Raw genomic sequence first — 16,270 nt, 5'->3', positions numbered from 1 at the left:
GGCCCATGGCCATTGCGTGACTCTCCTGAGGTCATACAAATATTAAGTGTCAGAGCTGGGATTTGAACCCTCAGACTGCTGACTCCAGATCCACCACTCTTTTCTTTGCCCCACAATACTTCTCAGTTATCAGAATATAATTAACATTGGACCATGAAACCCAAACTTAACCAATACCAAGACAAAACAAAAACACCTCTCCAAGTCTAAATTGAATCCAAGATGTGTTGGCAAGTTTTATTTTTGTAACTTGATAGACAGGTCTCCCTTTCTTCTGAATACTTAGCTTTCCTCATTCTGGCTTCTAATGTCAAAAACTGCCCAAAAGTTTGAGAAAAGGAAGAAATCACTGGAGGCAGGGGAAGTCTGAGCAGGCTTCATAGAGAAGGTAATACTTTAACTGGGACTTGAAAACTAAGTGAACTTCAGTTCCATGATGTGAACTAGGGATAGTCTATTCCTTAAAATAAGGGCTCATATCTATATAATGCCTGAAGACTTAAAAGGTGCTTTTGAATTAATGCCCCATTTTACAGATAAGGAAAATGGAGCTCAGAGAAATAAAGCATAGCATCCAAGGTCCAGAGTCAATAAGTGTTCAGTGTTAGGATTTGAACCTTGGTCTTCCTGGTTGGAGGGTCAGCATTGTTTCAATAATGCCTCTTTTCTAGCCAGCCCCAAAGAATGGGTCATATCCCTTGACACCAGAAGAACAAAGACTTTCCCAAAGTCACTTGAAATCCTCAAAGATAAATTTTTTCTTTGTATTAAGGCAAGCTCTTGATCTTGGACACTGAAAATTAAGAAAATAGAAGATTGTGAAGGGTGCTATTCTGTACTTAGAGGCCAAAAGACTGGGGTTTCAGTGCTGTTTCTCCCTCTTGCTACCTGTATCACTTTGGACAAGTCAAAGTGACTCCCCCTCCCTAGGCCTCAGTTTTCCCATCTGTAAAATGAGAGGGGCAGACCAGCTGATCCCTAAGATGCCTTCCAGCTCTCTCACTCTGTAGTCCCGTTACTGCTATTTCAAGAGCTGGCTGCTCTCCAAAGTTGGATTGCCTGCATTGAGAGCAGCCAACAATGTTCAGGGACAAATGGCAGTCATCAAATCCAAGAGCTCCCCCAGCCACCTCCATTCTGTTAATTTACTTCATCTAGAAAACAGCAAAGTCCCAGCAGCTTTTTGGCAGGAGAAATGCAATTTAATTCAATAAGCATTTATTAAATACCTTCTCTGTGCCAGTCACAGTGCTAAGCACTGGGTATAGATACAAAGACAAGAATGAGACTGTGTCTGCCCTCAATAAGTATCCATTCTGCTGGGATGGAGTCACAGGAAGCAGGTCACCTACCCAGAAAGGCAAAGACAAAATCCATGTGAACTAAATGCAAAGGAACTGGTGGGGAGAGACAGTATTAATAACTGAGAGACTTGGGAAAGGTAGCATTTGAGTTTAGGTTTGAGTTTAGCTAAGGGTTCTAAGGCAGAGGGGAGGAGGGAGAATGTTCCAGGCATGAGGGAGAGGGCAGCCTAGCAAAGGCACAAAGAGACAGGAGAGGAAAGAAGGAAAGAGAGCATAAGCCAGCTGGGCTTGAGTGTAGGGTATATACTGGGAAGTCACAGGAATTAACCTCAAATGACAGATTAGAGACATTGGGAAGGGCTTTAAATACTAAACCTAGATGTTTGTATTCTATCTATCCTAGAGGAAATAGGGAGCCATTGAGCCATGTGGAGCAAGGTAATGGCATACTCAGACCAAACACTTAATATTCTTAATTTTAGGAATATTAATTTGGCAACTTTGTGAAGAATGAATTGTAGAGGAGAAATTGGAGGTAGGGAAGCCAGGTAGGAAGCAACTACAGTAATCAAAGGGAGAGGTAATGATAATATCTATCAAATATATAGTAATTTAAGGTTTGCAAAGTACCTCTCCTAAATTATCTTATTCTCCCAACAACCCCATGATGGACTATAATTGCCCCCATTTTACAGATGAAAAAGCTGAGGTTAAGAGACTTTCCCAGAGTCACCTAGTTAGTAAGTTTCTGAGGCAAGATTTGAATTCAGGTCTTCCTGACTCCAGGTCCAGTGCTCTCTCCACTTGGCCATCCAGCTACCAAATAAGAGTAATAGCTATGTGAATGGTCAGGAGAGATGTCTGTGAGATACATAATAGAAGCGCCTCCTAGACTTGGCCATTGATTGGATATGAGGGCTAAGTGAGAATGGAGAACCAAAGACTGATGGAGATGAGCCCCATGTCTTCAGAGTCCTTTGGAACTTTCAGATTTGTCGGCTCAGAGGAGGCGGCAGCATGGTACTACTGTATTGGAGGTGTCAAAGAAGTTCTTTTAACTGGAAGAAAGCTCAGAAGTCAGCTAAGCCAACCCCAGAGGCCAGAGAGGTAGGCTAAAGTCATGCTAGTAAGTTTCAGAACAAGGATTCGAACACAGGTCCTCTGGGTCCAGTATCCAGAGCTGTGTGCCACACTGATTTCTTGGGCAAGTCATTTCTTTCAGTGTCTCCTTTTTGGACATCTCTGATATAAAGGGATTGGGCTGGATGATCCTTGAAATCATCTCTAAAGATAACACATCTCCCTCTCTAAAGATAACACAAGGCACTTATGTCTCCACATTTTCCATTCATTTCTGAGAAATAAGATTCCTGAATTGCCTTTTACTATGATCTTACTTTTTTTTTTTTTTTTTTGCAAACCATTCCTGGTTCTAATGACTAGGCAGAGCCATCTCTGAAAGACAAGATAATTCACTTGGAAGATTTTAACATTGATTCATTCTTTTCAACTAACCTTTGATAAAGCCCCAGGCTAATGGAGTTGAATTTCACAACCTGCTCTCCTGGAGTTTCAGGACAGCTCCAGGCAATTGACACTTGGAGGTAAATCTATCTCCTCATCAAGCCACACACAGTTGGTCATTGGATGGCTTTCTACTTAATCCCTAGCCAGCCCTGCAAATGCTAATCACATATAAGCACATCTATGGCAGCTGTAAACTGTGGTCTTTACAATACAGTGGCAAAAGGCCAACTAGCCAGCCATGCTTGAAATTACAATAGGAAAACTGGTCTCTTGGGAAGGAAACTCCCTTCTCTTCCAGGCTTTTGGCCAGAATGAGTTAACTCATTGGTTCCCCTGACTAAAGAGTAATTTAAAAAGAACTAGAATTCCACAGGGCACCATGAATCACATGGAAAACAAATAGCTATCTGTCAAATAGATACTATAGGAAACAGTCAGATGGTCAAGGTCATTTTCCTTAAGCTGATCTCCAAAGAGTACGTATTCTGTTGTTGGCTTTTTTCAGTCATGTCTGACTCTTCGTGACCCCTTTTGGGGTTTTCTCAGTGAAGATACTAGAGTGGTTTGCCATTTCCTTCTCCAGCTCATTTTACAAATGAGGAACTGAGGCAAACAGTTAAGTGACTTGCCCAGGGTCACACAGATAGTAAGTGTCTGAATTAAGATTTGAATTTAGGAAGAAGAGTCTTTCTCATTCCCCGCTGAGTGTTCTATACATTACCACCACCTAGTTGCCCAGTATGTATTCCAGTAGCTCCACCCTGCAGGGTGGAGGTTAGCTAACTAGTTAGGGACACAAGACCTGGACAAATGACTGAGCACAGTTGACAACTAGTCCTTATGCTTAGCAGTGAACAGATTACAAAGAAAATTCGAACTTTTTCAGATGCTCAGGAACTCTTATGCTCCCCCCTTTTGCAAATTAGCTAACTTCAAAATCGATCAAAGAATCACAGTTACAACAAAAGCACCTTCAGAAAGGTCTGGGATCCTTGGTATTTAAATTGTGAACTCCTGTAGGGAAGGATCCATGCTAATCTGAACTGCTTTTGCATGATGCCCAGCCGCACAGGCAGTGTCCAGGTCTGAGCATCTTGAAAGGAAACCTATGGAGAGAGGTTATATGACCCAAGCTTTTACTAGCATTTCAGAGCAGAGAAGACTCTGTCTTTTGACTTTATCAGATCATAGATTTTAGAGATAGAAAGAGGCCTGAGAAGTCATCTAATCCAATAATTTAACCAAGGAGGAAACTAAGGTTTAGAGACATTATGCCTCATGTCACACAGGCAGTAAGTAGTAGATTCAGAATTCCAACCCAGGTTTTCTAATTCAACAATCAATGCTCCTTTCATCACTCCATTGGGTTGACAAACAATCCCTTTCTAATCATAACAAACAATGGGGTTCACTTGGCTCTGCGGTGAAATAGAAATGGATATTTCAAATTTCTCTCAAATACAGGTTGTGGTAAGCTATAGACAAATCTGAGACCCTCATCCTCAGGAACTCCCCATGTGGCAATTCCTCCACCAGTGCAGATGCCAGCCTATCTATGACTCAATAGGTAAATCCTAGGAAGTTGCCGGAGCCACATAGAGGTTAAGTGACTTAACCATGGTTGATAATTCTCTTCTCACCACAGGAAACTGCATAATGTTGACCTTGCTCTGGGATGGAGTAAAAGTGTCCATTTCTCTTTCTCTTAAAGAGTCCCAGGAGATCAGGGTGAGCCATGGGCACATCTGAGTGCCTCGGCCTTGGGAGCTCCCCATGTGACAATTTCTTCACCAATGCAGATCCCAGCTCATCTATGACTTAATGGAGAAATTGTAGGAAGTCGCCTGAGCCACAGAGAGGTTAAATGACTTGATCATAACTATATAAATGTTATTATTGCTGTTATTGTGACTATTATAATTATTACCATGGCCTCACAATTAGTGAGTATCAGAGGTAGGATTTGAACCCAAGCCTTCCTAAAAGCAAGCTGAACACTCTACTAATTGCTCTGCTACGTCTACAGCAGAAAGAAGAGTATAGAAAATTCACCCCCCTTTAAGATTTTACCTTCTCTCCTGTTCTGGCCCTTAACATGGGTAATAATTCTTTTTATATAATGAGTCAGAAACTAGCCAATTATATGTACAACAATCAGACAGTTACCAGTTATATCGATTCTCCAAATCAATTTCTGAATTTTATTTGCCTTGAAGCATGTTAGTTTTACTCTTTAGGGCATACACATCAATGCTTTTGATCTCAGGAAACTATGAAATGTTTTTAAATCCTTTAATGTTCATTACAGTTTTCTAGAAAAAGTAATATAAAATTAGACTGCCATTTTCTTAATTAGACATACTGTCTGTATATGAAATTAGGGGCTGGCTTTCAATTTTGAGAGAAACAAAATCCATGTAGCAAAACCACTAAAATAGAATTAATATCAATTTCAATTATGCAATTGTCTAGGGAGATAAATGGCCCCACCACATATTGCCCTCCTCAGACCACATCTAAAGTATTGTGCTGAGTTCCAGGTACAAGGGAGAGCATCTAGAGGAAGGCAGAGTGGATAAACAAGAAGCTTAAGTCCATGTCAGATAAAGAAACATTGAAGGAATTCAGAAGCTTTTAATCTAGAGAAGACTGGGGCAGGGCAATGAGGATGGGGGAAGAGGAGGAAAGAGAGGCATGGTAGGTATCTTAAACTATTCGAAGGTCAGTCATGGGGAAGAAAATTTAGGTTTGCTCTGCTTCTAGCCCCAGATGTCAAAATTAAGAAGGATGGATGAATGAGGCAAAGAGGCATTTTTAAGCTTTATGGCAAGAAAAACTTCTGAAGGGAGTTGGGAAGGAGTAGGTTTCCTGTCATTGGAAGTCTCAAGAATATAGGAAATGAGGGCTTACGTTGACTGTGCCTAGGCTGCCTACAATATAGTCCATATGCACTTAAGGACTAATTCAATGGATTTCTCATTGGACTGCCTGTCATATATTCAACAATATGAATTCTTCATCCACTTAGTTTTTCCGGTGTGAACCACTAGTCCAGTCTCTTGATTGGCCATTGTTCTTACAGAGGAAGCCTTAAAGTATTTCAGCGTGAATGAGATAATCACCAAGGTTCCTTCAAACTCTAAATCTGTTACCCTATAATACACCAAAAAAAGTATCTACAGAACCTCATGCAACATTCAATCCAATCCAATAAGCACTTACTAAGTTCCTACTATGTGTAAGACACATGTATGCTATGCACTGAGAATACATGGAACAATGAAAACCAGTCCCTGCCCTAAAGAAGTTTGCATTCTACTGGATGGGCACAGCAGTGAAGAAATGAGGAAAATTTGAAGTCAGAGAGAGCTCTAACAGAATAAGAACCTGTGCTTTCCATCTTCTAGATGACTGTAAGATTATGGAGATGTAGTCTGTGGTATGTGAGGTGGCATAGTATGAGAAAAGGGAGCGCAGGTAGATTTGAGCTAGGATGCAGAGGGCCTTGAACATCATGATCAGTAATTACTGAATTTTCTCAGAGTTGAGAGTGACCTCATAGTAGCTTAGTACAATGCATATCTGAAAAATAATTCCCTCTGTAGCATAATTGGCATGTGGTCATCCAGACTTTGCTTGAAGATTTCCATGAGAGGAATCCATGACTTCCCAAGGTATACCATTCTACTTTGGAATAGTTCTGATTGTTAGGAATTTTATCCTTATATCAAACCTAAATTTGTCTCTGAATTCCCATCCTCTGCTCCTACATAACTCTTCTCTCTGAATAGAACAAATTTAAATGCATCTTTCACAAGGCAGCTCTTTGAAATATGTAAAGACAGTTATCATGCTCCTATTAAGCATCCTCTAGGCTAAGCACCCCATACCTTCAATGAATTCCCATATGGCTCAAGCTTCCTGGCTGTTACTGGACGTTCTCCAGTAGCTACTGTCTTTCCTAAAACTAATGATGCCAGAAATGAACTTAACATTCTCGATCTGACTAGGGCTGGGGAATGTTTCTGCTTTATTCAATAGGCATTAGGGAGCCACTTTAAGTTTTAAAATAGAGGAATAGCACTATCATTCTCCTGTATTAAGATGACTTTAGCAGCATATGGAAATGTGTTGGAAAAGGGTTAAGCTAGAGGTACGGAAGCAGGAGACTTTTATTGTGTAATTATTGCATACATACGTGCATATTTGTATATATATGTATATTACATGTACACATATTATATATGTTCTGTCCTCGTCTTTTTGCCTTCCCTCTTCTTGTCTCCTCTAGATTTTAAATTCTAAGAGATCATGACCATGGCTGAATAACATTTGTATCTCGTCTATCAAAATGCTTTGCATATAGTAAATATTTAAGAAATAGGAGGAAGAATGAGCGAATGAAATATGGTCTAGTTTGACTTTTCAAGGTTGACTAAGGTTTGGTAAGTCTAAGGGAGTAATAAAATGGAGAAAACAACATAAATCAAGGCATGATGGGAATGGTCATGGAATGGTTTTTGCCAGAGAGGAGTGCTGGTGGACAGTAATGTGGCCATTGTCATGGGAGTGGAAGCAGGTTTTCATTACATCTCACTTTAGAGGAGAAGCTTTGTAAATTGATACTTGACCAGTCTGAGAACAACCCACCATTTCTAGTGGATAAGTGATAAAAAAATTATTTTTCATTAGCACCTGCTGTTCCTATTGAACAGGGTGAGATAGTCCAAGGGATAATAACACTCTTTGCAAGAAGATAGGTCGGCTTTTAGTGCTTATTTGCAATACTCAATTAAAGATTCTTCTGGGCTCCAGCCATGTCCTATTTCTTCATTGGCAGGCTATCCACTACATGGAATTGATTCCAAAAGAAATGCAGCCAGTCACAGGGACTGAAGGAGCCTTCCTCCGCCGGCGACAACTGATGAGGCAGCTGCCGATTTATGATCAGGACCCTTCTCGATGTCGCAGCCTTTTGGAAAATGAAGTGAAATTGATGGAAGATTTTGTCAAGAAATACAAAAGTGATGCCCTTGGAGTGGGAGAGGTAGCCCTCCCAGGACAAGGTGGCCTACCCAAAGATGAGGGAAAGCAGCAGGAAAAATCTGAAGGGGCAGAAAGCACACCACCCACCACAAATGGAAGTGTTGGTGATTCAACAAAGGAAGTGGAATATGTAAGTATTTTGCCTATTGTGGGTTTCATTTGGAGTTACTGAATTTCCTTCTTCTCAACTTAAGGGCCTGGCTGGGCTAGATTCAACTTAACTCAACAAGCATCTAATTATAAATCTGCTTTGTGCCCAGCAGAGTACTAAACATTGGTGATACAAAGACAGAATAAAAGTCTTTGTCCTCAAAGAGCTTATGTTCCACTGGGATGTACATAGACAAGTCAATATAAAATATATTCAAATGAAATACAAAGTAATTTGAGAGGGTAGCATTAACATTTGAGGACATCAGAGAAGGCCTCTTGAGGAATATGGTAGTTGAACTGAGTCCTGAAGAAAGCCAGGGCTTCTAAGAGTAGAGGTGAAGAGGGAGAATATCCTAGGCATAGGCTATAGCCAGGGCAAAGAAGTCAGAGATGGGTGGTTCTTTACAACTCTGTCATCCTACAAAGTAGCTGAGGTTGACTCTTGCATTGAAGTAGTCTTATTATCTTGAATTTCCCCAAGGGCTTTAAGGATGATGGTATCTATCAGCAATTATTTTAAGGACACATAGCAAAATCAAGGAACCATTAGCAGCTATAAGTAAGACCAAAAAACAGGTGTCCCTGTAAACAAATGTGATAATAGGCAGAAAAAGCATTTGGCCTTTAGGATTAGCCCAGATGGTCCCAAAGTGGGCAATAACACCCCCTGGGGATGCTGGAACAATGAGGGGGTAGTAGTTGCCTCAGGTGCAATTGGGAGGTGTTGAATAAAAATAAGGGGGCAGTAGAAGCATAAGGAAAGAAAAAAAGATTAGAAAATTTTGAAAAAACATTTGTACATGTTTCACCTATTGTGTAACAGAGTTAGTCATAGTCATTACATTATTTTCCAAACGAACACACAAAATGCAAGTTATAGCTGGTTCACTGGTCAAGTCAACTGACAGGTCTTAACAAGCTACTGTTGACAAGAGAGACTGTAGATTAAGAATTGGAAGAGCCTTTAGAAGTCACCTGATCCAATCCCCTCCTTTTATACATCAAAAGAAAATATAGGTACAACGGTTTGCAAATCTTCAAACATTATAGAAATGCTAGCTATTATTAGAGTACAGATGAAGAAACTGAGTTCTGAATAGTCATGCCCAAGGCTACTCAGGTTAGGGGTTGAGTCAGGATTTGAACCCAGATCTGTACATAGGAGTTGGTACCTAAGCTGGGGAGAGTTTAGTTGACCTTTTCTGACTGGTAGAGTGACAATATACTTATTTCAAAGTTTAAGTGTATTACAATTTGTTCCAGGCAAATGGCAAAGAATTTCCCTTCTATAACTCCCTGTTTACTCTTTGGGACTGGGGAGCAGAAGCTGGTAGGAGACTGAAAGTGATAGCCTGGTAAACTGTCTGTTTCTTATTTAGAATTTGCTCCAATATGTTAACATTAACTTCCTTTGTGTGGATGCAAGTGAGGAGGTCCCTCCCTCTGTAGTTTGGCCTGGCGTCTAGGAGGGGCCATATTTTGCAGATTAAGCTGCTCCCACAATGAAGCCTTTGTGCTACCAGCCTTGTTTGCACCTGTTAATTTTCTGCTCTACACTTAAAATCAAGTTGGGGGTTGGGGTGGTCTTAGGGTAAGTGCTTCGGGTTTGTGGCCATCTCATAACAGAAGCTAACTTGGCCAGATGTCAGAAGGGCAGCTTGAATTAGAAGACTAAAGCCTACAGGAGACATCTAAATCTTGTGGGGAAGCCATAATCAGGACAATGATACATAAGAACAGAGGGGGAGGAGATCCAGGGGGTTTCCCATTGAGTTTGTTTGTAAGAATTATCATAGTAAGGCTGATTTATTTAGTCTAGAAAATTGTCCTTTTTGACAGCTACGTGGATTTATAGAATGAAAGGGTGGATGAGATGCCTGACAAATCTTGCCCAATATATCTGAATTTCAGCAGTGTTTTAAAAGCCATGATCTGTCCTGATCCAGTGAGTTAATATGCAAAAATGTCCTTTACATTATATAAAAGCTATTAGTGTTGGTGTCCTTGTTAGCCTTGTAGAGAAAACAGAAAACTGTAGCCTGACTGATAGTGTAGGAGGCAGTTGGGTAGAGTGAAAGGATATGGGTTCAGACACTAGAAGACCCAGGTTCAAACTTTACCACTGTTACTTACTTCCTATGTGTGGGGCTGTGGGCAATTCAGTCCATCTCTCTGGGGTTCAGTTCCCCTGTCAGCAAAATCGGGGGTTGGACTAAATGACCTATAAGGTGACTATAAGGTCTCTTCTAGGTCTGGCCTTATGATTCCTATCTGCTTGAATAATTAGATCCAAGCAGTGTTGATTAGTGGATATTAACTAGAAGGTCTCTATGTGCCCAGAGGATCCATCTTCATTCATACTAAAAATAGCTAGAATTTAGATCACACTCTAAGGGTTACAACGTGTTTTGCATTATGTTGATCCTCACAATGAGCCAGCAATAAAGGTGTTATTATTATCAACAGCATTTTACAGACAAGGAAACTGAGGCAGAAAGATCTTAAATTACTAACCCAGGGCCCACACACCTCATTAGCACCTCAGGAAAGATTCCAACTCTCATCTTCCTGATTCCAGGTCCCAGATTTGTCCATTGTGCCACCTAACTGCCTAGCAATTAGAAGAACAGAAAAGGCGTCTTGCAGTCAGCTTAATGTTTCCAAGAGGAGGAAGTGAGGAGGAATCATTTCCCTTCCTGGTTCATTGCTGGCATGGTCTTTAAGAAGTCAGGATCTTATCTGTTCCCTCAGGAAGCATGAAAATAATCATTTATGGGATTTTTTTCAACATAGAAATTTAATTTAATTCATGTGGGGAGTTACCAAAAAGGAAAATCTTTCAACGAATGCAAATCAGCAACTGTCCTGCAATTCAGTCTTGGACAATTACCTGGGCAATTGAAAGGCTAAATGATTTTCCCAGGATCACACAGCCAGGATATATCAAAGGCAGAATTTGAACCCAGGTTTCCCTTTATCCATTATGTTGCAATATATTTCCTAATGAAGATCACTGTCCTCAAATATTTAGATATTTAAAGAGCTATCGTGTGTGCCTGGCACATAAAAAGTATTTATTGATTGATTGATTGAGTCTAGTTGGCTGCAAAAGATAAAATAAGGGAAAAGGAGTCAAAGGCCCAGGAAAGAAAATTTTGACTGAATAGAAAGAAGAACTTTACAACAATTAGAGTTGTCTAAAAATAGAAGCAACCTTTTCACACTGGTGGCATTTCCACACTTGATAGGTGGAGAATCATTTGTCAGAGATGCTGGCATCAAGTTCCATGCATTGAGAAGGTGTTTGGGATAGATGAGTTCTTATTCCATAAAAGCTACAACCAGCTTCTATCTAAAATGTGGACCTTCACCCTCCCTTCATGCCATGTTAAGTGTATGGCAGATGAAGAACAGATGTGTGTGGAATTGAATTAAAGGTGCCTCCAGTTCTGCCATTCGATGACTATATTTTTCTAGGTCACTTCTGGGTCTCCTCCCTCCATTCTTGGTCCTGGGTTACCTGAGACAAATGGAAATTCAACAGTGTCCTCAGCCTCTACGGTCAGGTGGTGCATTCTGAGCTCCCATCTGGATCCCTCATGATGCTGTGTTATCAGCCTACTCTCTCCTGCTCCATAGCTCCACAGAATCACAGCTACCACAACTGGGAAACAAACAATTATCCCAGCCCCCATACTTTCCTTTTACTCTGCAGATCCTGTTCCTGACGCCATTTTGTAGCAGCAAGCACCCCAAGCGTCCTCAGGGTTTGCTACCAACACAGGTTCTTAGATCTGCTTTGATAAAGGAAAGCAACTCAAAATGGGTTAACACGCTTACTTTAATCAGTCAGACATATATCGTTTACCTTGTTCAGGGGAAAAGGTCAGCACCCCGAACTTCAAAGTATACAGGCAGAATTATCAAGACAGAAACAGATCAAGTAGACAGATTTCCAAACTGTCCAACCATTACATCCATACCCAGTCAACATCTGGGTTTCCACATCTGGGTTTTTCAAAGGGGGGGGGGCCTCTGGACAATGGCTTCCCAGAATTCAGATCAAATCACAGAACACTTCTCAAAGTGAGCCCCCAAAACAAAGTTACACATCAGGGTTTATATAACCTTCTCCTGGCTCAGAGAATGTAACAGCCTTCTGGACCCACTGGCCAATCAAGAAGTATCTCCTGAAAAACAAGCCTCCCTCCCCAGGCTCCAGGGGCACTCTAGCCTAGGGGCAGGGAAGATCTTTAAATTTACATTCCCATTACAATAAGATGTAGGCTCCTTAAAGGTATCCTTTTTCACCTTTGTATTAAAGAGTCTATCAATCAATTGATCAATTAGGCATCAGCTGTATGCCAAATAGTGAAATAGTCCCTGCCCTCAGGGTGCTTACATTCTGTAGGGCAACCCAAGAAGTACACATAGAGATATGTACAAAATAAACGTGTACATAATGCCGTTTAGTTGTTTCTGATCCCTTTTGGGGTGTTCTTGGCAGAGATACTGGAGTGGTTTACTATTTCTTTCTCTAACTCATTTTACAGGTGAGGAAACTGAGGCAAATAGAGGTTAAGTGACTTCCCCAGGGTCACTCAGCTAGTAAGTGTCTGAGGCTGGATTTGAAGTCAGGTCTTTCTGACTCCTGACCTGGTTCTCTATCCACTGAGTCATCTAGCAACCCCTGCTACATTCATAATAAAATCAAATTAATTTGTAGGCAAAAGGTATAGCAGCTGGGGAATGGGGTTAGGGAGGACAGTTAAGGAGAGGCCTTATCTCATGTAGAAGATAACTTTTGAGCAGAACTCTGGAGGAAGTTAGGGATTCTTTTTTTTGTTTGCTTTTGTTTTTAATTTTTTAATTTTTGTTTTTTGGAGAGGGGAAGGTAGGGCAATTGCAGTTAAGTGACTTGCCAAGTTGACACGGATAGTTTTGTGTTGTGTCTGAGGTCAGATTTGAACTCAGGTCCTCCTGACTCCAGGGCCCATGCTCTATTCACTGCACCACCTAGCTGCTCCTGAAGTTAGGGATTCTTAGAGTTGAAGGTGAGGTGATACTGCATTCCAGGTAGAGAAGTCAGACAGAATTCTGTAAAGGAGAGGTGAGACAGTATATGGAATTTGATTTGTGCCTAGCATGGTGCTTGGTATATACTAAATGCCTAAAAATGTTTACTGACTTGAACTGAACTCTAAGACCATAGAACAAATGTAAACTATAGCTGCTTTGTACTCCTGGAGGAGGAGGAGGAGGAGGAAGAGGAGGAGGAGAGGAGAATTCTTATAATGTAGGGCCAGTTAGAAGAAAGAAATAATTATTCCCCAAAGACTTTCTCATGGGCTTCTTCACCTGTGTGGAATACCTGCTGTAAGGACTTCTTTGGTTTGGAGCCTGAGAATAAGGCCAATCCATTTTCCAGGAGCAGTAGTGTCCTCACTGAGCTGTTTTCTTTTCCTGAACCAATTCCAATGAAATGCTCACACTCCAACTAACAACCCTGGTCTGGCTACAGTCTATCCTACCTCTCCATCTTCTGTTGTCCAAGTAACCAGTCTGTATTATAAGACAGCCAAAAATTAGCTAAGCAGTATGTGCCTACTTAAAGGATAAATTGGCTTCCTTCATTTACTCATTCATTTATTCAAGAAGCATCTATTAAGCATGGATCATGCATTGTACTAAGTGTCAGGGATACAAAGACAGAAAATAAGACATTTCCTGCCTTCAAGGACTTTCTTGGGAAAACAATGCAAAATGAGGACATTGTTCTAGATGGTTCCTGAAATTTTTTCCAACTCTGTCTATGATACTATGGCCCTATAAATAAATCCCCCCAAAATGATACATATAGTTAATATAACTAATTTATATATTGTAATTAATATAATTAGTTAATATATAATATAATTAACTTATATAACTACTTTATAGATAATTTATAATATACTTCATTTATATAATTAACATGTTATATAATTTATATATTTATAATATAATTAATTTATATATTGTAATTTCAGAGGTTCCTAGCAGGGAGGGGGAATCAGGAAAGGTCTCATGAATAAAGCAGCACTTGATCTCGGTTTCAAAAGAAGCCAGAGATTCTAGGAAGTGGAAATTAGGAAAGAATGTAGGAGTCAGGAGAGGGGATGTCAAATATAGGGAAGGACCAGTAGACCAGTTTGAATAAAACATAGATCCAAGTGAAGGAGAGAAATGTGTAATCAACCTGAAAAGGTAAAGTAGATTCAGAGTGTGCAGTAATTTAAATTCTACACAGAGAAGTTTGCATCTTAATTACAGAGGCAATAGGGAACCTTTTCAGCTTTTCAGTAGGGGAGACACATGATTACACTTTCCTTTCTCTGTTTTGAGTAAACCCATGAAAAACCACCCTTGTTTCCAGTTACCATGTTAAAAAGGAGAGAGAAACCAAGGGGGAAAATATTCAGCTACAGCACATTAAAAATGGCTTATTATATAAAGCAATACCATTTTTAAAAATTTAATAATTTGACCATCATCATTCATTAACTATTGTACTGTCATTATTTCCCTATTAAATTAACTGTCTATTGTCATTAATTGTCCATTATATCAGTTAAACCAACTTTATAATTAAAAAAAAAAATAGCCCACACCTGTTACCTTCAATTCTTTTACTAGTTTAGGTGGAGGAAATTCTGTGAATTCTTAGCAGATCCTAATAGAAAGATCAATATCAGGGTTGTCTACAAGAATCCATGGGTTTTAGGATAAACAATGCTAACTAACTGAGAATTTCTACTCCTCTTCTTTGAAGGTTTAAGATGAGTCAATCTTTAAATATTTGTCCAGCCTCCCCATCTCTCCCCCAATACACCTCCATTAGTCATAGGCCTGTAAACAGTGGGCCTTAAAGAGTCTTGTGTCTAGTGGGTAATCAGCCTAAGATAAATTTGCCTCAATCTGGTCAATATCCCTTGTTTTCCAAAACTTTAACCCACAGGGATAAAATTTAGAGGTATCCCCAGGCTTAGGGAGTTGGGTTAAATTGATGAGTGTCCACATCTGTGCCAAACTTTCATTCAATTTAAATGACTTTCTGAGTACCTTTACAGAAATCAGATTTCCAGGTTTCCAGAGCAGATTCCTTAGGCCCAAGAATTTTTTACCTCTTTCACAAAGCACTGCAGTACAAATAAAGGATTACTGGATTTTCAATCAGGGTAAAAATCTCCCCCTGATTACTTTTGTGACCCTGACCAAGTCACTTAGACTCATTTGTAAAATGAAAGAGTTATTGCTTCTAAGATCCTTTTCAGCTCTTAATTTCTGCTCCTACTCCATAACCTCAATTAAAAAACTGCTGCAGCTCATAAATATAAAGCTTTACTCAATCCCCATTATTGCATAGTTCCAGAATCCCTTTTGTAAAGTCAAACGATTACATTATAACCTTGAAATGGAGGGCCTGAATGTGGAAAAAAAAAGGAAAAGGAAAATTGGGACATTCCTTCCATTCATAAAGTTCCTTTCATTTGGTCTGGAATTCTACGGTGGGGACAGAGAATGCACAGAATCCAATGTCCCAGAGTCTCAGCAGATGAACATTCAGGGGCCATATAAGGCTGGGAGGGTCCTAAAATACAGCCTTGTCCCAATCCTAGCAGCCAAATGTCTGGGATACAGATGGAAACTCCAGGCAACTTGAGAGTTTAGTTGAAGTTTGTATAGGCTGCTGCTAAGGTACATTCTTGTGGGCAAATGAATCTTCCAGGATGTGGTCCAAGCAAATGTTTGACTTGTGGGCTAGTCAACTTTTTTTTTTCTTTCCTGTTGAATCTTCTCTGGAAATTTGAAAACACAGCTCTCCTCAATCATCAAAAGAATAAAGTATCATTGGATTGAGATCTGGAAATGACTGTGGAGATTATCTGTTCCAGCCCAGCCCCACTGAACAGGGAAACTGAGGCCTAGATAGGCTAAATGAGTGATAGAGCCGGACTTTGAATTTGTTTTCAGATTCCATTATATCCTCATGCAATATTTAGTCTATAAGATGAAAGGAGGAAGAAAATAATGAGAAGAAATGGCAAAAATGGAATAGATATCTTATTGAGCCCTCAATCTACCAGAATAGCCTTTGGAGTAGTCCTAAATAATTGTTTTCTAGGTTCCCTGAACCCTGCCCTTTCTTTCAGCATGGTCAGTACCTTTTTTGGCAGAACTGGGATTCTACCACCCCATCC

General features: G+C 40.1%; 1 protein-coding gene across 3 annotated transcripts in view; it reads left to right on the top strand.

Moving 5' to 3' along the window:
* The window catches only part of LMCD1 (LIM and cysteine rich domains 1), an 81,027-nt gene that overhangs the window by 54,092 nt on the left and 10,665 nt on the right, over positions 1–16,270 (top strand). For all 3 annotated transcript variants that reach the window (XM_069084048.1, XM_069084047.1, XM_069084049.1), the window contains one exon: positions 7,672–8,007. In XM_069084048.1, the coding sequence (XP_068940149.1) occupies positions 7,672–8,007 (336 nt within the window). The remainder of the gene's footprint in view (positions 1–7,671; positions 8,008–16,270) is intronic.

This window comes from Petaurus breviceps, unplaced genomic scaffold (genome assembly GCF_028583685.1).
Source record: "Petaurus breviceps papuanus isolate PSGF00001 unplaced genomic scaffold, PetGlider_PUasm1.0 174, whole genome shotgun sequence".
NCBI lineage: Eukaryota > Metazoa > Chordata > Mammalia > Diprotodontia > Petauridae > Petaurus > Petaurus breviceps.
Note: the sequence above shows the minus strand (reverse complement) of the source record. Positions and strands in the feature narration are given on the sequence as shown.